The 22,562-nt window shown below is 38.8% G+C and overlaps 2 protein-coding genes across 2 annotated transcripts; both read right to left on the reverse strand.

Moving 5' to 3' along the window:
* LOC136154479 (olfactory receptor 10H3-like) lies at positions 1 to 1,068 on the reverse strand. The gene has a single exon (XM_065916774.1). The coding sequence runs from the start codon at positions 1,066 to 1,068 to the stop codon at positions 1 to 3; it is 1,068 nt and encodes a 355-aa protein (XP_065772846.1).
* Positions 1,069 to 6,191: 5,123 nt separating this feature from the next.
* On the reverse strand, positions 6,192 to 21,677 carry LOC136154581 (olfactory receptor 10H4-like). The gene is made up of 2 exons (XM_065916816.1): positions 21,530 to 21,677; positions 6,192 to 7,153 (listed from the first exon to the last, which is right to left on the reverse strand). Exons 1-2 carry the CDS (start codon positions 21,675 to 21,677, stop codon positions 6,192 to 6,194), a joined length of 1,110 nt encoding a protein of 369 aa, XP_065772888.1.
* Between the last annotated feature and the right edge of the window lie 885 nt (positions 21,678 to 22,562).

Here is a 22,562-nt window from a genome sequence, read left to right on the forward strand (position 1 = left end):
TTACAACAGTTCTAAGGAGACAGACATTATTATACCAGCCCTTTGTTCATATTTCTCCACCACCCAACTGGAGCCTAGAGAAGAGAATTTTCTCTGGAAGCTTCTCTGAATGGCAATCTTCAGCTCCTTATTCCTCAGACTGAATATAATAGGGCTAAGAAAGGGGGTGAAGACTGTGTAGGTGGTGGCCAGCAAAGTGTTATTATCCATGGAATGGGCGCCTTTGTGCTTGAGGTAGATGATGGAGGCAAAACCGTAGTGCTCGACAACTATGGTGAGGTGGGAGACACAGATAGAGAAGGTCTGGTGCCGGCCCTCAGTGGAGGGGATCCTCAAGATGGCAGCCACGATGAAGACATAGGAAAGGATGATGAGGAATAAGCACCCCAGCAGGGCCGTGACACAGACCAGGATCACACCCATGGTGAGAGAGGCTGTCTCCTTCCCACAGGCCAACTTCAACAGGGCAAACACGTGACAGCCAAAATGCTGAATCTCATTAGACCCACAAAAGGTCAGGTGAAAAACTATCAATGTCAGTATCATCCCCATGACTGAGCCACCGGCCCAGCAGCAGGACACAAGGCGGGCACAGCCTCGGGGGCTCATGAGCGTGTTGTAGCGCAGGGGGCGGCAGATGGCCACGTAGCGGTCATAGCCCATGATCATGAGCAGGAAGGAGTGGGTGAAGCCAAACGTAAAGGAGAAGAACATCTGGCTGGCACAGGCCACAAAGGTGATGGAGCGGTGGGTGGAGAGCATGTGAACCAGCATGCGCGGGGTGACCGCAACAGTGAACAGGATCTCAGAGATGGAGAGGGCACAGAGGAAGAGGTACATGGGGGTGTGGAGGCTGTGCTCCCTCCAGATGGTGCCCATGATGAGCAGGTTCCCCAGCAGTGTGAACAGGTACATCAGCAGGTACAGCAGGAAGAAGGAGGGCAGGAGCTGCTGAGGGAAGTTGGAGAAGCCGATGAGGATGAATTCAGACGCTGTGCTGTAGTTCTGACCAGACGAGGATGCTGCATCTGGGGAGATCAGAAACAAAATCAACAATGGTTTAAGCATAGGCTCTGATGTAGATCAAATGGAAATTTAAGAGCTGTATACTCTTTTAAAATGCCCTTACTTTATCTGGGTCTCACCATCTTCACCAGTAAAATCGGTGAATCATAATACTTCTTACTATTCAGTCTTGTGATAAAGATAAACTGAGATTAAATGCTTACATGTATCAAGTGCTTAAGACATAGTTTGGCCACTGGGTTCTCATTATAATTTTTTCTTTCAAAAGTAAATCATAAAATAAATTCAGAAATATTTCTAATTGAATTGTTTAAACATCAAATGTCAAAACTTTAGGCTAAAATGATAATGGAATTAAATATACCAATTTAGATATTTCATTAATAAATTTTATCCAGGAAAAAATTGTGCTTAAATAAAGTCAAATTAGGTTATTGGAAAAGATTAATAAGATAGAGAGACAGAAAGAGAAGATACCAACAACAAAACAGGAAATTGAAACTGGGAAGTAAATATAAATGTAATGAGTATTGGAAATTAATAAAAATAGTCAAACAGTATGTCAACAAATATGAAACTCTAGACGAAATGAATGAACTCTTAGAAGAATGTAAAATTAATCCAAAACTGGCACAGGAAAAATTATGGGTCCCAGATACATAAATATTTTTAAAAGTTTTAGTTAGTTAAAAAGCTTTCCTCCCTAAAATTATTTCCTCAATTGTATTTGCAAGTAAGCTCTCTAAACTTTTAAGGAACAGTGGGTGTGTATCATATGCATGTTCTTCAACAAACAGAAAAATATATGAAATTGCCCAGCTCATTGCATCAGGTTAATGCAATCTTGATTCTAAAACCAGGGAAGAATATTTGTAAGAGATGATAATTATGTGCTCATTTTATTTACTCATGCATATTTAAAAATTCATAGTAGGATATAACCCAGTAAAATCTCATGGTACTAAGAATAATATATTATGATCATGTAGCTTTGATTTATCCTATTAATGACAAGAATGGTTCAACATCAGAAAATCTATCATGTGATTCACTACATGAATAAGCTATAAAAGAAAAATCATTTACTTATTACTATTCCAAATAAGGCAGGAATAATGTTCTAATATTCAAATTTTATTCACAATTAAAAAAAAAACTCTTTTGACCATGTGGGAGGGTGACTTTCATAACTAGATTAAGAATATATACTATAAAGTCCAAAAAAGAGAGGATGTGTGTATACAGGGATCTTCTTGATGGCTTAGATCGTAAAGAATCCACCTGCAATGTAAGAGACCCAGTTTCAATACCTGGGTCAAGAAGATCCCTTGGAGAAGAGAATGGCCAACCACTCCAGAATTCTTGCCTGGAGAATTCCATGGACAGAGGAGCCTGGCGGGCTATGGTCCATGGGATCACAAAGAGTTGGATACAACCAAGCAACTAACACTTTCACTTTTTCATATGTATACATATAGCTGATTCACTTTGCTCTACAGCAGAAGCTATAATAACATAGTAAAGCAACTGAATTCCAATAAAAATAAATTGAAGACAAGAAAATACACCATAAACCAGCAAAAAGTAGTATACTAATGGGGGAAGTAGATGCATTATCTTAGGATCAAGAACAAGCCAAGCATACTTACGGTCTCTGCTGTTCTTTAACACGGAACTGAAAGTCATGAGTGGTGCTACAAGGGAAAAAGAAGATACATAATGATTGGAAGCGAAGACCTGAGCATCTATCTAGAAAAGATGAAAGAATAAAGATGTAACATGTTAGAACAATAAGAGATCACAAGGCTACATAAAGAAAGATCAACTTCCAAAGATTCATGATCTTTCCCATAATATTACATCTAATAAACATTCAAAGCATATGATTTAAGTCAAAATTAAGATAAAACTCCCACTAGCAACACAGCTATATAGAAACCACTCTCAAGCACTTTGGTCTCAGGGTATCTTTACACTAAAAAATTACTGAGGCCCCTAAAGGGTTTTTGTTTAAGTGGATTATAACTAACAATTTTTACTAGATTAGAAATTAAAACCAGGAATTAAAAAATATTTAATTATTAGTACATTTAAAAGAACACTAGTAAACCTAGCACATGCAAATTTAAGTAACATTTTTTAGTCAAGTAACATTTTCAAAAAAACTTAAGAGTGAGAAGAGTGGCTTCGTTGCCAATTTTTTTCGAATACACCTAATATCTGCCTTGTAGAAGACAATTTGATGGCAGTGTCTGCTTCTTCATTCAGTCTAAAACATCTTGATTTAGTTGAAGTAGATGATGAAAAACATTCTCATTGTTAAGGATTTCATGGACCTGCAGAAAAGTTGTGAGTGACTCCCAGAAGTCTTCACATCACACTTGAAATACCTCTGTTACAAAACAGCTGGAGTTAACCAGAAATGTAAGTACTCCAAAGACTTGGGTCTGAGAACCACTGACCCACAAACTGCAAAGGGCATCTACGTTGGGTGAGAGCTGAAGTCTCAGATGGACAAACTGAGAAGACCTCAGGCAGACTCTGAAGATAGAGCTCTTCCCTAACGACCTTCTCCCCAGGACAGACCTCCATCCCTAGGCTGGGCAATGCTTCCCACAATCGCAGGGTTCTTCCCTCCTACCATTCCCTCCAGGTCCCCCTCAGCCTGGCCTGCCTTTTCCATAAAGTGGTCAGGAGGGAGGGGCAGAAGAATCTCTGCTGCTTGATGCTATCAGTGGTACCCACAGGCCGGGGTGGGATCAGACCTCCTAGAACAGATACTGTCTGCTTATTTCTGCTGTAGCCTTTCCTGCTGGCTGCTCCCTAGGGTCTCTTCAGGATGCCAGCCTAGAAGATCTGTCCTCAGGGTCTGGAGAGGCTGGGAGGGGCCACAGGGGATCTTCAGGGACTGCTGCCTCTAAATTTCCTCCAAATATCCACACACAAAAAGACTCTCTGCCTCTGTACTCAGAGAAATCTCAGCCCATTTTCAGGGTTGAGAAGCTCCCAGTCATTGAGGAGACTAGGTTGGACACAGACACCGTCATCACCTTGGGACCAAGGAAGGGTCAGAGGGCAGGAGCTGGAGAAATCCCAAGTGGGAATCAGTGACTCTGCCCTGGGGTGAGGGCAGCTGGAGGGCTTCCCAGACAAAGGTGATTTGGAGCTGAATCTTGGATACTGGTTTCTCTTGGGCATTTTAAGTGTTCAACATCTCTGGTCAAATTGGATCATCTTACTTCTCTTTTCAATCAAATTCCACCCTATCCCCATGGTCCTGGTGACCTAGTCACATAGTCTGACATTCACATATGCCTTCTTGTTATGTTATAAAACACAAAGATTTGGGGTTTTGGTGTTGTCCTTGGCCTCTGACCCTGTGATAAGAGTGTCTTTTGTATGCTAATTGCGGGGAGCGGCTTGAAAGAGCTGACTCTGGGAGCTGCCTTGATTATCGAGGGTTCCTTCAAGGACATAGCTCTCTGTCCCGCCACCCCTCTGAATTTACTATCCAAAGATAAACACAACACTAATAAGCCTTGAATGCACACAAGACGCAGACAGACAGCCTTTTTACGATTACCCCTAATATAAATCAGGATGCCATTCCTGTGCTCTGGCGCCTAGTGAGAGTTCTAATTACTGTTATCTTAAGATGATGTACATGGGGAAGAATTTTCTTTGTGATGTCTCCTTCTTGGTTTAAGTATAAATGAAGCTTAGAGAAATAAAGGAGCATCGTTGACTGCAGCGATCCTCTCGACCCCATCTGTCCTGTCTCTTTATTTCTTAGCCTAAAGGAATGCGTCGTGTTGCTCGCTGAAATCTCCCGGCTGGTCCGGCACTAATGAGATGACTGGTGGCTGTGGGTTTATCCTTATAAAGCATCTTTTGTTTTCAACTCAAATATTTGACCTCGTCTTTTATGTTAACAATGTACCTTCCACAGAGGAATGTGAATTCCTGGATCCTCAATCACACATTTCCAAAAATCAGCAAGGGAGTCAAACAGATACAAAGGTTCATAGGACTCTATTTATTCACATGTTGTGTGAACTCCACCAACATTTCCTTTCTGCATAATGAAGATGCCTGTAGGTAGCCTCTGTTCTCTCTTTGTGCCATCTTGAGATAGCCCTCTGCCCTTTGCAAAACAGAAAAAGAGACCCAGATGTACAGAACAGACTTTTGGACTCTGTGGAAGAAGGTGAGGGTAGGATGTTTCGAGAAAACAGCATGTGTATTATCTATAGTGAAACAGATCACCAGCCCAGGTGGGATGCATGAGACAAGTGCTTGGGCCTGGTGCACTGGGAAGACCCAGAGGAATCGGGTGGAGAAGGAGGTGGGAGGGGGGATCGGGATGGGGAATACGTGCAACTCCATGGCTGATTCATGTCAATGTATGATAAAACACACTGCAATGATGTGAAGTAATTAGCCTCCAACTAATAAAAATAAATGAAAAAAAAAAAAAAAAAAACACACTCCCCCAAAAGATACGATTTTAACACAGTAATGAGAAATGTATGTGTTACTGGAATTTAATTGTGGAAAAAGGATTTCTGTAAGACATGAAATAACAACACACTTTTAACATGTGTACATGCTTAGCTAAGCATTGATGCCTCTTCCCTTTCTCCTTCCCTCTACCACCCTTCTTTCTCCTCTAAATCACTCTTTCTTTCTTATATTCTCTCCCTCCTTCATTTTCCATTCTACCTCTTCTCTCCCATAGCCCTGTAATTAGTAAACAATTTCCATGGAGACAAATAATTTATTATATCTTTTTCCTTTTTTTACATTTGTCATAACTAAAAAGATAGTCATAAAACACTGGACGTGGTGCTTGATATAGAGAAAATTTTCAATGTTTGTTGATTTTTATAATTATTTTCTGTTATTGTTTTTTATTTTATATTGGTCGGTAAAGAGAAAACTAAAGTCTTTTCTTGCTTGTCCATTCAGTAAGAACCATGGGCATCAGGGCCAGCACTCATTCATGGGATGCTCCCTACTTGACTATAGATACATGTTCTCAGCCATAGATGATGGAATGGAGTTTATCACACTGTGTCATGAAAGAGTGGTGCCAAAAGGATTACAAATGGGGGAGAAATAAGTAGCTAGTATGGAGTGTAGATTCTTCACCACCCAACTGGTCATCAGGAGCTTAGAGAAGAGAATTTTCTGTGGAAGCTTCTCTGTATGGCGTTCTTCAGCTCCTTATTCCTGAGACTGAAAATGATGGGGCTAAGAAAGGGGGTGAAGACTGTGTAGGTGGTGGCCATGAGCGTGTTACTGTCCATAGAATGAGAGCCTTTGGGCTTGAGGTAGATGAGGGAGGCAAAACCGTAGTGCACGACCACTATGGTGAGGTGGGAGACACAAGTGGAGAAGGTCTTGTGCCGGCCCTCAGCAGAGGGGATCCTCAAGATGGCAGCCACAATGAAGACATAGGAGAGGATGATGAGGAATAAGCACCCCATCAGGGCCGTGACACAGACCAGGATCACACCCATGGTGACAGAGGCTGTCTCCTTCCCACAGGCCAACTTCAAAAGGGCAAGGACATGACAGGCAAAATGGTAAATCTTACTAGACCCACAGAAGGTGAGATGAAAAACTATCAGTGTCAGCATCATCCCCATGACTGAGCCACCAGCCCAGCAGCAGGACACAAGGCGGGCACAGTCACGGGGGCTCATAAGCATGTTGTAGCGCAGGGGGTGGCAGATGGCCACGTAGCGGTCATAGCCCATGATCATGAGCAGGAAGGAGTGGGTGAAGCCAAACGTAAAGGAGAAGAACATCTGGCTGGCACAGGCCACAAAGGTGATGGAGTGGTCGGTGGACAGCAAGTCCGCCAGCATGCGCGGGGTGACCGCAACAGTGAACAGGATCTCAGAGATGGAGAGGGCACAGAGGAAGAGGTACATGGGGGTGTGGAGGCTGTGCTCCCTCCAGATGGTGCCCATGATGAGCAGGTTCCCCAGCAGCGTGAACAGGTACATCAGCAGGTACAGCAGGAAGAAGGAGGGCAGGAGCTGCTGAGGGAAGTTGGAGAAGCCGATGAGGATGAATTCAGACACTGTGCTGTCATTCTGACCAGACAAGGATGCTGCATCTGGGGAGATCAGAAACAAAATGAAGGCCCAGTGGTTAAAACAGAGTCTCCAACATAGGTTAAAGGCTAATTGAAGACTTCTGTACTACATAACTATCTTCTTAACTTTTCTGGGCCTCAAGTTTTCATCAGTAAGGTAGAGTAAATCATAATAGTTGTTATCATTCCATAATGTGATAAAAATAAAATGAGATCAGTATATTAAATGCTGAAGACCTAGTTTAGCTCCTAGGTTTTCAACAATGCCTACAAAATGAAAAGTTTCCATTTTTTGTAGGCATTGAGGACAAATATAGGTGATCAGCATCATATGCTCTTGAATAATGTGCCTATTGTAGGAAATACTTATTTGTTTCTCAAGGCTAAAATGTTTTTCCTCCAAGAATATTTGTCTTTTAATTGAATATTTAATCCTTTGATCATTGTGTAGTGTCCTTCTTTGTGTCCTTTCACAGCCTTTATTTTGAAGTCTATTTTATCTGATATAAGTATTGTGACTCCTGCTTTCTTTTGGTCTCCATTTGCGTGGAATATTTTTTTCCAGCCCTTCACTTTCAGTCTGTATGTGTCCCTTGGTTTGAGGTGGGTCTCTTGTAGACAGCATATATAGGGGTCTTGCTTTTGTATACATTCAGCCAGTCTTTGTCTTTTGGTTGGGCCATTCAACCCATTTACATTTTAGGTAATTATTGATAAGTACGATCCTACTGCCATTTACTTTGCTGTTTTGGGTTCGAGTTTATACACCTGTTCTCTGTTTCCTGTCTAGAGAAGATCCTTTAGCTTTTGTTGAAGAGCTGGTTTGGTGGTGCTGAATTCTCTCAGCTTTTGCTTGTCTGTAAAGCTTTTGAATTCTCCTTCATATCTGAATGAGATCCTTGCTGGGTATAGTAATCTGGGTTGTAGGTTATTCTCATTACTTTAAATATGTCCTGCCATTCCCTTCTGACTTGAAGAGTTTCTATTGAAAGATCAGCTGTTATCCTTATGGGAATCCCCTTGTGTGTTATTTGTTGTTTCTCCCTTGCCGCTTTTAATATTTGTTCTTTGTGTTTGATCTTTGTTAATTTGACTAATATGTGTCTTGGGGTGTTTCGCCTTGGGTTTATCCTGTTTGGGACTCTCTGGGCTTCTTGGACTTGGGTGGCTATTTCCTTCCCCATTTTGGGGATGTTTTCAGCTATTATCTCCTTGAGTATCTTCTCATGGCCTTTCTTTCTGTCTTCTTCTTCTGGGACTCCTATGATTCGAATGTTCGGGCATTTCACATTGTCCCAGAAGTCCCTGAGGTTGTCCTCATTTCTTTTAATTCTTTTTTCTTTTTTCCTTTCTGCTTCATTTATTTCCACCATTTTATCTTCTACCTCACTTATCCTATCTTCTGTCTCCATTATTCTACTCTTGGTTCCCTCCAGAGTGTTTTTGATCTCATTTATTGCATTATTCATCTTTAATTGACTCTTTTTTATTTCTTTTAGGTTCTTGTTAAACATTTTTTGCATCTTCTCAATCCTTGTCTCCAGGTTATTTATCTGTAACTCCATTTTGTTTTCAAGACTTTGGATCATTTTTATTACCATTATTCTAAGTTCTTTTTCAGGTAGATTCCCTATCTCCTCCTCTTTAGTTTGGCTTGGTGGGCATTTTTCATGTTCCTTTACCTGCTGGGTATTTCTCTGCCTTTTCATCTTATTTAGATTGCTGGGTTTGGGGTGGCCTTTTTGTATTCTGGTAGTCTGTGGTTCCTTTTTATTGTGAAGGTTTCTCCCAGTAGGTGGGGCTGGATGTTTGGCTTGTGGAAATTTGCTGGTTAGAGAAGCTTGTGTTGGTGTTCTGGTAGGTGGAGCTGGATTTCTTCTCTCTGGAGTGCAATGCAGTGTCCAGTAGTGAGTTTTGAGATGGGTCTGTGGGTTTGGTGTGACTTTGGGCAGCCTGTATGTTGACGCTCAGGGCTATGTTCCTGTGTTGCTGGAGAATTTGCATGGTACATCTTGCTCTGGAACTTACTGGCTCTTGGGTGGTGGTTGGTTTCAGTGTAGGTATGGAGGCTTTTGGATGATCTCTTATTAATTAATGTTCCCTGATAATTTAATATATTTTTATTTATCTTAATATTATATTAATGGTACTCTTTTTTCTGTGTTGTTTCATATTGATATTTACTATTCTAAATGAGCTGAACAGAAAGTTTGAAAATAAATAGATGGAAGAATATATGCCAGAAAAAATGTACCAAGTGACAGCTGAGGCAGTAATTTTGAAAACAGACAAAATGAAATTTACAGAAACAATAATTACAGAAGATTCTGTAATTACAATTACAATAATTGTAATTATTTACAATTGCAACTCAGAGCATCAGGTTTCCATGGAGAAATCTTCTGAGAAAGAAACCAAGCTTAGAATGTCTTGTGCCAGTGTGAAAGGGGACTTTCAGTGAGTGATGGCTTAATGTTGAATGCATGCCAGAACCAGATTGCAAATGTGCCCACTAAGCTGATTGCCAGAATGAAGGATCATTGTACAAAGAACGGAGGAGCAAGCTACATGACTCCACAAAGATGCAATCAGACAGATCCAAAGGTGGAACATGCTACAGAACAATTGACATAACAAGTGATTGCAATATACAGTCCTAGCTTGGATACTAGTTTAGATGAGCCAGTGTAAATTAATTTTAAGGCAATGGAGGAAATTTTCATTATGTTATGAATGAATAATTAGGTATAAGTAATGTGAGATCATTATTAACTTAATTATTGAGCAGGCCAAAAAGTTTATTCAGGGTTTCCTGTAATATCTTATGGAAAAACCTGAATGAACTCTTTGGCAAACCCAATATTAATTTTAAATGTGATCTTGTGATTTTGTGCATGACAAAAAGCATTCTTAGTTTCAATGTAGGCTGAAATTAAAAATTACACAGTCACACACACATCCACACTCCAAGAGAAAAAGAAAATTATTTTCTTAAGTATAGAAAAACATCATAATGATTGGCATAAATATCACTAATCTATGTAACTGTGTACCCTGGAATAGGAAATAATATATAATCAGCATAATTTCAGTGAATAGATATAAACAGGAAAAGCTACATTGATATGAGGTAGATAGATGCAATATGTAACTAGATTTGCTCAAAGTATAGAAAGGTAACTCATGAATTATTATTTAGAATGCAATTAATAATATCTGCAAATGGTGGCTTAGACGGTGAAGAATCCACCTGCAACGTGAGACTTGGGTCCTATCCCTGGGTTGAGAAGATCCCCTAGAGGAGGACATGGTAACCACTCCAGTATTCTTGCCTGGAGAATCCCCATGGACAGAGGTGCCTGGCAGGCTACAGTCCATAGGATCGCCAAGACTTGGACATGACTGAGTGACTAAGCACAGAACAGCATAAATTAGTTATTGGATATATTTAGACTCTTCAACAAAGAGAGATTAAACATTTTTTGAAGAGTTCAGGGAACTTTTACAAAAACTGAACTTGTATATAGGACATAAAAACATTTTCCATGAATTTCAAGTATAAACATGATGTAGATTAGAGTGCACAAAAAGTAGACATTGTTGAGCAGTAGCTTCTTAGATCCATTGTGTTTGGGAGCTAAAGGTTGTATTAAATAATACTTTGTAACAATAGTAAAATGTAAAGTAAATTTTAATACTTTATAAAATTTTATAATTAAACAATCGAAGCACCTAAGGTCAAATTTTAAACTAAACTTGTACTATGGAAAAATACACAACTTTCAATATATTTATGGAGAAACTTTTACAAGAAGAAAGTCATGCTTAATAAAATCAAAGTCAGGTTGTTATAAAAAATTAAAACAAGGAAACTTTTGGACTCTGTGGGAGAAGGCGAGGGTGGGATGATCTGAGAGAACAGCATCGAAACATGTATATTATCAGGTGTGAAACAGATCACCAGTCCAAGTTGGATGCATGAGACTGGTGCACTAGGATGACCCAGAGGGATGGAATGAGGAGGGAGGTGGGAGGGTGGTTCAGGATGGGGAACACACGTAAATCCATGGCTGATTCATGTCAATGTATGGCAGAAACCACTACAATATTGTAAAGTAATTAGCCTCCAACTATTAAAAATAAATGGAAAAAAAAAACAAGGAGAAGATGCAATAAGAAAACACAAAAATTAAAATTGAAAAATAGCTAGAGAAATAATGGATATTTTAAAATTAACAAATATATAAAAATACAAGTTAGGAAATTTGAAATAATGCACTAAGGAAATAAGTTTAGAATATATAGGGAAATGTAGCTTAGAAAACTATAAAATTCCAAGTCTGGTGCAAGAAAAAATAGAGACCTTGGTGACTCAAGTCAATTTTGAGGAAACTGAAAAATTTAATGAAATGCAGTCATTCCTCAATAATCTTGGCCCTAGTGGGTTTTCAGGTAATTGCTCTTAAAATTTTAAGGAACATTTAAGGAGTATCTTATACTCATTTTTAAAAGCCAGAAAAATCATATAAGATATGCTCTTCCTGTTTCATTAAGTTAGTGCAATCTTGGTTCTAAATCAGATTGAATGTTAATAAGAAATGAAAATTATAGGTCCATTTCACCTACCCATGCAGATTTTTTAAAACTCTTAAGAAGACATAGCCTAGTCAAATCCATTCTTTTTTCAAAAATAGTGTATGATGGTAACGTGTTTTGACTTCTCCCATAAATGACAAGAGTGGTTCAACATCAGAAAATCTATCATCCGACACATCAGCTGGATAAACTAAAGCAAAGAAATCATATAACTATTTCTTTTTTTCATTTATTTTTATTAGTTGGAAGCTCATTACTTTACAATATTGTAGTGATTTTTGCCATACATTGACATGAATCAGCCATGGATTTACATGTGTTCCCAATCCTGAACCCCCCTCCCACCTCCTTCCCCATCCCATCCCTCTGGATCATCCCAGTGCACCAGTCCCGAACACTTGTCACATGCATTCAACCTGGGTTGGCGTATAATTATTTCTATCAAGGCAGGAATCTATTTCCTAAAATTCCAGTCCTATATTTATGATTTTAAAAATTGGCATGTATTTAATATATGTATTAGTATATATACATAAAACATTGTTTTATGTCTACAACATAATGAATGATATATATATATATATGTGTGTGTGTGTGTGTGTGTGTATACACACACACACACACACACACAATCATTTATGATTTTAAAAAGCCTCTGCAACATGTTATGGTAAGGGCATTTCTTAACTAGGTAAAGAATATACACTATAGGTACTGGTACAAAACAGACACACACAATCAATGGAACAAAATGGAGAGATCGTAAACAAACCCATGCAACTATGTTCATTTAATCTATGACAAAATAGACCAGAATATAAATGGAGAAAAGATGGTCTCTTCACTAAGTGTTGCTGGAAAAACTGAACTAGATGTAAAACAAGGACATAAGAACATTTTCTCACAACATATTAAAAAATAAACTGAAATGGATTAAAGACTTAAATGTAAGACTAGAAACTGTGAAACTCCTGGGAAAAAACGTTGGCAGAACACACTTTGACATAAATTAGAGCAATATTTTTGTCTCCTAAACCAAAAGGAAAAGCAAAAATAAGTGCATGGAACCTAATTAACTTTAAAAGCTTTTTCTTGTATATTTTTGAGATTAATCCTTTGTCTGTTTCCTCATTTGTTATTATTTTCTCCCAATCTGAGGGCTGTCTTTTCACCTTACTTATAGTTTCCTTTGTTGTGCAAAAGCTTTTAATTTTCATTAAGTCCCATTTGTTTATTTTTGCTTTTATTTCCAATATTCTGGGAGGTGGGTCATAGAAGATCTTGCTGTGATTTATGTCGGAGAGTGTTTTGCCTATGTTCTCCTCTAGGAGTTTTATAGTTTCTGGTCTTACATTTAGATCTTTAATCCATTTTGAGTTTATTTTTGTGTATGGTGTTAGGAAGTGTTCTAGTTTCATTCTTTTACAAGTGGTTAACCAGTTATCCCAGCACCACTTGTTAAAGAGATTGTCTTTTTTCCATTGTATATCCTTGCCTCCTTTGTCAAAGATAAGCTGTCCATAGGTTCGTGGATTTATCTCTGGGCTTTCTATTCTGTTCCATTGATCTATATTTCTGTCTTTGTGCCAGTACCATACTGTCTTGATGACTGTGGCTTTGTAGTAGAGTCTGAAGTCAGGCAGGTTGATTCCTCCAGTTCCATTCTTCTTTCTCAAGATTACTTTGGCTATTCGAGGTTTTTTGTATTTCCATACAAATTGTGAAATTATTTGTTCTAATTCTGTGAAAAATACCGTTGGTAGCTTGATAGGGATTGCATTGAATCTATAGATTGCTTTGGGTAGAATAGCCATTTTGACAATATTGATTCTTCCAATCCATGAACACGGTATGTTTCTCCAACTGTTTGTGTCCTCTTTGATTTCTTTCATCAGTGTTTTATAGTTTTCTATGTATAGGTCTTTTGTTTCTTTAGGTAGATATACTCCTAAGTATTTTATTCTTTTTGTTGCAATGGTGAATGGTATTGTTTCCTTAATTTCTCTTTCTGTTTTTTCATTGTTAGTGTATAGGAATGCAAGGGATTTCTGTGTGTTAATTTTATATCCTGCAACTTTACTATATTCATTAATTAGCTCTAGTAATTTTCTGGAAGAGTCTTTAGGGTTTTCTATGTAGAGGATCATGTCATCTGCAAACAGCGAGAGTTTCACTTCTTCTTTTCCTATCTGGATTCCTTTTATGTCTTTTTCTGCTCTGATTGCTGTGGCCAAAACTTCCAACACTATGTTGAATAGTAGTGGTGAGAGTGGGCATCCTTGTCTTGTTCCTGATTTCAGAGGAAATGCTTTCAATTTTTCACCATTGAGGGTGATGCTTGCTGTGGGTTTGTCATATATAGCTTTTATTATGTTGAGGTATGTTCCTTCTATTCCTGCTTTCTGGAGAGTTTTAATCATAAATGAGTGTTGAATTTTGTCAAAGGCTTTCTCTGCATCTATTGAGATAATCATATGTTTTTTATCTTTCAATTTGTTAATGTGGTGTATTACGTTGATCGATTTGCGGATATTAAAGAATCCTTGCATTCCTGGGATAAAGCCCACTTGGTACAAGCAACTCCTGAAGCTCAATTCCAGAAAAATAAACGACCCAATCAAAAAATGGGCCAAAGAACTAAACAGACATTTCTCCAAAGAAGACATACAGATGGCTAACAAACACATGAAAAGATGCTCAACATCACTCATCATCAGAGAAATGCAAATCAAAACCACAATGAGGTACCATTACACGCCAGTCAGGATGGCTGCTATCCAAAAGTCTACAAGCAATAAATGCTGGAGAGGGTGTGGAGAAAAGGGAACCCTCTTACACTGTTGGTGGGAATGCAAACTAGTACAGCCACTATGGAAAACAGTGTGGAGATTTCTTAAAAAACTGGAAATAGAACTGCCATATGACCCAGCAATACCACTTCTGGGCATACACACTGAGGAATCCAGATCTGAAAGAGACACGTGCACCCCAATGTTCATCGCAGCACTGTTTATAATAGCCAGGACATGGAAGCAACCTAGATGCCCATCAGCAGATGAATGGATAAGGAAGCTGTGGTACATATACACCATGGAATATTACTCAGCCCTTAAAAAGAATTCATTTGAATCAGTTCTAATGAGATGGATGAAACTGGAGCCCATTATACAGAGTGAAGTAAGTCAGAAAGATAAAGAACATTACAGTATACTAACACATATATACGGAATTTAGATAGATGGTGGCGATAACCCTATATGCAAAACAGAAAAAGAGACACAGAAATACAGAACAGACTTTTGAACTCTGGGGGAGAACGTGAGGGTGGGATGTTTTGAAAGAACAGCATGTATATTATCTATGGTGAAACGGACCACCAGCCCAGGTGGGATACATGAGTCAGGTGCTCGGGCCTGGTGCACTGGGAGGACCCTGAGGAGTCGGGTGGGGAGGGAGGTGGGAGGGGGGATCGGGATGGGGAATACATGTAACTATATGGCTGATTCATGTCAATGTATGACAAAACCCACTGAAATGTTGTGAGGTGATTGGCCTCCAACTAATAAAATAATATTAAAAAAAAAAAAAAAAAAAAGAATATAAAAAAAAAAAAATAAAAAAAAAAAAAATAAATAAAAATGCACATAACAAAGGCAAAGCAAAAAAAAAAAAAAAAAAAAAAAAAAAAAGCTTTTTCTTTCTTGCATATAGGGTTATTGTTACCATCTTTCTAAATTCATGTCAATGTATGGCAAAAACCACTACAATATTGTAAAGTAATTAGCCTCCAACTAATAAAAATAAATGAAAAAAAAGTTCTTTTATAAAAATAAATAAATAAAAATAAACAAATAAATAAATAAAAACTTTTGTATAGCAAAGGAAACATGGACAAAACAAGAAAACAGCTTACAGAATGCAAGAAAATATTTGCAAATACCATGACTGAGAAAAGTTAGTATACAAAACATAATCATACATCTCAATATAAAAAGCAACCTAATAAAAAAATAGGCAGAAGATATGAGTCATCAGTTTTCCAAAGAAGATATACAGTTGGCTAACAGGAACAGGAAAAGATGCTCAACCTTGCTAATTATTAGAGAAATGCAAACAATAAAAAGAGCTATCATCTCACATCTGTCAGAAGGGCTATCAACAAATTCTAGAAATAGCAATGTTGCAGATGATGTGAAGAAAAGGGAACTCTTGTACATTGTTCATGGCAATGTAAATTGCTGAAGCCATTATGAAAAACAGTATAGAAGTTTCTAAAAACAATAAAAACAGAATTACCATATTATTTAGCAATTCCACTCCTGGTTATACATTTGGAAAAAATGAAAACACTTATCTGAAAATAAATTGTTAATAGCAGCACAATTTACAATAGACATGATTTGGAGTATCCCAAGTGCCCAAACAGCAGATAGAATGGTTTAAGAAGATTAATAATATTATCAGTATAAATAATATATATAATGGAATATTATTCAGTCATGAAAAGAACAGAATTCTGCCACTTGCAACAGCTGGGTGGAGCCAGACAATATTATGCTTTGTGAAATAAGAAAGAGAAATACAAATATTGCATGATATCACTTATAACTGTAATCTAAAAACTAATGCACACAAATGTATATGTAAACAGACAGACTCACAGGTACAGAAAACAAACTAGTGAGTACCAAAGGGGTGAGGGAAAGGGTGAGGGAAAAATTAAGGGTGGAGATTAAGAGTTACCAACTTCTGTGTATAAGCAACAAAAAAATATTGTAGAGCATAGGATATTATAGCCATTGTCCTATAATAACTTTTAACATAATGTACTCTGTAAAATCACTGGGTCATTATGCTGTACACCAGAAAATCATGTAACATTGTAAAACTCAACTCAAAAACACCTTAAAGCAGAATATATGCTACAAAACTAGCACATAGTTTACTAATGGGGAACTTTAGATGCATTATTTTAGGAGCAAGAATCCAAGGTTGTCTCTGTTGTCCTTTAACATGGAACTGAAAGCCATGGGCAGGGCACAAAGGAAAGAAAAAGAGAGAAGGCATAGCAGGTTGGAAGGGAAGAAACATGATTATGCATGCAGAGAAGGTGAAAGAATGAAAATGAAGTTTATTAGAACGTAAGAAGCACAAAGTTTCAGAAGGCAAGATTGACAACAAAGAAACATAGTGTTTCTCATAGTATTACACCAGTGATTATCATTCAATACATATAATTTAAGTTAAGTAGGATAAGACAGGGCAAAGGCTACTAGAGTTTCGCCAAGAGAATGGACTGGTCATAGCAAACACCCTCTTCCAACAACACAAGAGATGACTCTACAAATGGACATCACCAGATGGTCAATATTGAAATCAGATTGATTATATTCTTTTCAGCCAAAGATGGAGAAAAAACAAGACCAGGAGCAAAAATAAGTCAGCAAAAACAAGATTGGGAGCTAACTGTGGTTCAGATCATGAACTCCTTATTGCAAAATTCAGACTTGAAGAAAGTAGGAAAACCAGTAGGCCATTTGGATCTGACCTAAATCAAATCCGTTACAATTATACAGTGGAAATGGCAAATAGATTCAAGGATTAGATCTGACAGAGAGAGGGTCTGAAGAACTATGGATGGAGTTTCATGACACGGTACAGGAGGCAGTGATCAACACCATCCCCAAGAAAAAGAAATGCAAAAAGTCAAAATTTTGTCTGTGGAGGCCTTACAAATAGCTGAGAAAAGAAGAGAAGCTAAAGGCAAAGGAGAAAAGGAAAGATATATCCATTTGAATGCAGAGTTCCAAAAAATAGCAAGGAGAGATAAGAAAGCCTTCCTCAGCGATCAGTGCAAAGAAATAGAGGAAAACAATAGAAGCTAAAGACTAGAGATTTCTTCAAGAAAATTAAAGAAACCAAGGGAACATTTCATGCAAAGATGGGCACCAAAAAGGACAGAAATGGTATGGACTTAACAGAAGCAGAAAATGTTAAGAAGAGGTGGCAAGAATACACAGAAGGACTGTACAAAATGATCTTCATGACCCAGATAACCACGATGTGATCACTCACCTGGAGCCAGACATCCTGGAATGCAAAGTCAAGTGGGCCTTAGGGAGCAACACTATGAACAAAGCTAGTAGAGGTGATGGAATTACAATTGAGTTATTTCGAATCCTAAAAGATGATGCTGTGAAAGTGCTGCACTCAATTTGCCAGTAAATTTGGAAAACTCAGCAGTGACCACAGGACTGGAAAAGGTCAGTTTTCATCCCAGTCCCAAAATAAGGCAATACCAAAGAATGTTCAAACTACCGCACAATTCCACTCATCTCATGCACTAGTAAAGTAATGCTCAAAATTCTCCAAGCCAGGCTTCAACAGTACATGAACTGTGAACTTCCAGATGTTCAAGCTGGATTTAGAAAAGGCAGAGAAACCAGAGATCAAATTGCCAACTTCCGCTGGATCATCAAAAAAGCAAAAGAATACCAGAAAAATATCTACTTCTGCTTTATTGATTACACCAAAGCCTTTGACTGTGTAAATGACAACAAACTGTGGAAAATTCTTAAAGAAATGGGAACAGCTGAACACCTTACCTGCCTTCTGAGAAATCTGTATGCAGCTCAAGAAGCAACAATTAGAACTGGACATGGGACAAAAGACTGGTTCCAAATTGGGAAAGGATTATGTCAAGCCTGTGTTTTGTCATCCTGCTTATTTAACTTGTATGCAGAGTACATCATGTGAAAGGCCAGACTGGATGAGGCACAAGCTTGAATCAAGATTGTTGGGAGAAATGTCAATAACCTCAGATATGCAGATGACACCACCCTTATGGCAGAAAGTGAAGAACTAAAGAGCCTCTTGATGAAAGTGAAAGAGGAGAAAAACCCAGTGAAAAAGCTGGGTTAAAACTCAACATTCAAAAAACTAAGATTATGGATGGCATCTGGTTCCATCACCTCGTGGCAAATAGATGGGGAAACAGTGGAAACAGTGAGAGACTTTATTTTGGGGGCTCCAAAATCACTGCAGATGGTGACTGCAGCCATGAAATTAAAAGATGCTTGCCCTTTGGAAGAAAAGCAATGACAAACCTAGACAGCATATTAAAAAGTAGAGACATTACTTTGTCAACAAAGGTTTATCTAGTCAAAGCTATGGTTTATCCAGTAGTCATGTATGAATATGAGAGTTGGACTATGAAGAAAGCTGTGCACTGAAGAATTGATGTTTTTGAACTGTGGTTTTGGAGAAGACTCTTGAAAGTCCCTTGGACTGCAAGGAGATCAAACCAGTCACTCCAGAGGAAATCAGCCCTGAATATTCATTGGAAGGACTGATATTGAAGCTGAATCCCCAATACTTTGGCCACCTAATGTGAAGTACTGACTCACTAGAAAAGACCCTGATACTGGGCAAGATTGAAGGCAGGAGGAGAAGGGGATGACAGAGGATAAGATGGTTGAATGGCATCACTGACTCGATGGAAACAAGTTTGAGCAAGCTCCGGGATTTCACGAGGGACAGGGAAGCCTGGCATGCTGCAGTCCGTGGGGTCGCAAAGAGTCAGAAAGACTGGATGACTGAGCTGAGTATAAGACTGTCAGTAGTGACACAGACTATAAAGAAATGCTGTAAACATCTTGTTCTCAGGGTCCTTGAAAGAAAAATTATTGTGTTTGCAAAAGGTCTTTTCTTCGGGTGAGTTATAACTACTGATCTTCACCATTTTTGAAATTGAATCTGAGAATGATTTACAATATTTAATATTAACACATTTAAGAGAACAGTAATAAACCCGTTACATTCTAATATAGCAACACTTTTAGGAAAGCAGCTGCATTTTCAAAAACCAAGTAGTGAGAATAGTGGTCTGGTTTCAGATTTTCTCAAATATGTTCCATTTCTGGCCTACTGCAAGACAACTAGATTCTGGTGTTGGATGCTTAACTTCATCTGTGGCAATAAAGCATATGACAAAAATACATCCTGACACAAGCTGGGAAAATAAGGACCTGAAAATAAGGCCCTTGAGAAATGGCCCCTGGACCCCATGGGTCCTCATGTGACATTTTTAAAAGCTCTTATACAAAATATCCAGGATTTAACCAAAGACATGCAATACCTCCTGAGACAAATATTTTAGCCTATAGCAAACATGTAGAGGATGACTGGAATACATGTAAAATCATACACACTTGTGAATGGGATGACCTAATATGGTAATAATATCTCTTCTTCCCTAAATTATCCTGTCTGCACAATTGCATTAACTACTCCATGAATGGATTATAAATTTAATAATTATACTAACCTTCTTCTAAAAATAAAGTCAGAGTGAATCTATACATCTTATAAATTGAAGCAAACAGGAGAAATATTGTATGTCTTCCCAGATGTTGTGACACATTATAGAGTCACTGTCATTTTTAACAATGTGAACCAAGAACAGAAAAAGACACTGGTAAATTGAATGGATATCTCAGAAAATACCCATCACTATAAAAAATCTAATATATGATAAATGTGACAGCACATATAAAGGAAAAGATGCATTGTTTACTCATTTCTGGTGGGAAGACAGGTTCTTTTAGGAAGCAAACTTCATCTGAATTTCTCTTCAAGACCACATACAAGGTGGAATCCAGATGGATTCAAGACATATATATGAAATATAAACCATAAAGTTAATGGGGGGAAGTGTATGAGAATTACTTTGTTGATCAAGCTGTGAGTGGAGAAGGACTTCCTAAACAAAACATATACAGCACAAACCTAAAGGTGACAGGAAAACATCAGTGTTTTGAATTTTGTTTCCACAAAAGATACCCTGAATAAAGTTAACAGGCAGATGGAAAATTGGTACAAGATCATCTGCATTGTCTAAAACAGGTAACACTCTCAAGAAGAATAAAGAAGAAGTAGGTACCTCGATATAGGTATGAGCAAAGGATACAAAGGAGAAATCACAAGAGCTACTCAGGCAAATGAAAAGATGCTCAAAAAAGGACTGCGGGGAATGAATGAAAGCAATGGAATTTCACTGTGTGCATATTCACACGTACATATTCAATTTCCCAAATTGGAAAATGCCGTGGTGATTGGGCAATGGGGAGAGGGGAATCCTCCTGCATTGCTGGTTGGAATGTAGAATGGTGAAAATTAAGAATCAACATGCTCTGTACACCAGCAAATTCATACCATATCACAATAAATTTGTTAAAATTGATAGAAGTTATAACACAAAGAGAGACTTCTAAGGTAAACTACGAACTTCAGTTAATAATAACTGATCCATAATGGTTCACCAGTTGGAACAGCAGTGCCAGACTGTTACATTTGCTCAGTATGTAACAGCATCCCAGGCATTAAGACACCAGATGTCTGTAGCATCCCTCTCTCCCAAGATCATGACAACCAAGCTATCTCTGAACATGTCCAATGTCGACTGTAGGACAGAACCACCTCAGGTTAAGAACTGCTGACTTAGGAGCAGCAAAGCAAGCCTAGGCTGGTTGAGAACCAATGGTTCAGAATGACTAGACACAGAAGAGCCCCAGCAGCCTCTTGGGAATGAAATCCTCTCTTTTGGACCTTCTCCCCAGCCCTGACTCCATCCCCAGGCTGACCAGAGCTACCCACAGCTGTCTGATTCTGCTTTCCTACCCTCTGCCTTCTGATGGCCCACAGCCTGGCCTGCCTCTTCCATGAAGCAGCCAGCAGGGGAAGGCAGAAGATGCTCTCCTGCCTGATGCTCTCAGTGGTGCCCACGCAGGGCTGGAGTCGCACCTCGGGCTCCTGGAAGTGATCCTGTGTGCTTTATCCCTGCTGTGGGTTTCCAGCAGGCTGCTCCCCAGGAAGCCAACCTAGAAGCTTTGTCCTCAGGGTCTGGGGAAATGGAGAGGGACTTCAAGGGGCCTTTGGGAGCTTGTAGCATCTACTCCTTCCTCTCATTATCCACATACACAAAGGTCATGAGTCTCTCCTCTACCCAGAGGGACATGAGCCCCTGCTGAGGACTGAGGAGCTCCCAATCTCTGGGGGAGACAGGGCTGGAAACAGATGTCCTCAATCCACTGGGGTAAAGGTAGGGTCAGGAGGAAGGCAGAGGTTGGAGGAGCCAAGAGTGAGATTGTAGGACTGTGTCCTCAGAAGAGAACAGCTGGATGGCTTTTCAGAATAGGAGTCAATAGGACCCAGTCATGGCTGGGTCTTGAAGAGTCATTTTCCTTGTGTAACGTATGTTTTCTGGCCATATTGGCCAAAAGTTGCCTCTTCTCCCAATCAAATTCTACCCTATTCCCATAGTCCTGTTAGTTCAAACCAGAGAGTGGGATGTTCATATAGGTCTCCCAATGATGTCATAAAACATAACTATATGGCAGAAAGTGAAGAAGAACTAAAGAATCTCTTGATGAAAGTGAAAGAGGAGAGTGAAAAAGTTGGCTTAAAACTCAACATTCAGAAAACTAAGATCATGGCATCCAGTCCCATCACGTCATGGCAAATAGATGGAGAAACAATGGAAACAGTGAGAGACTTTATTTCCTTGGGCTCCAAAATCACTGCCAATGGTGACTGCAGCCATGAAATTAAAAGACACTTGCTCCTTGGAAGGAAAGCTATGATCAACCTAGACAGCAAATTAAAAAGCAGAGACATTACTTTACAACAAAGGTCTGTCTAGTCAAAGCTATGGTTTTTCCAGTAGGCATGTATGGATATGAGAGTTGGACTATAAAGACAAGCTGAGGGCCAGAGAATTGATGCTTTTGAACTGTGGTTTGGAGAAGACTCTTGAGTGTCTCTTGGACAGCAAGGA

This window comes from Muntiacus reevesi, chromosome 1 (assembly GCF_963930625.1).
Source record: "Muntiacus reevesi chromosome 1, mMunRee1.1, whole genome shotgun sequence".
NCBI classification, from domain to species: domain Eukaryota; kingdom Metazoa; phylum Chordata; class Mammalia; order Artiodactyla; family Cervidae; genus Muntiacus; species Muntiacus reevesi.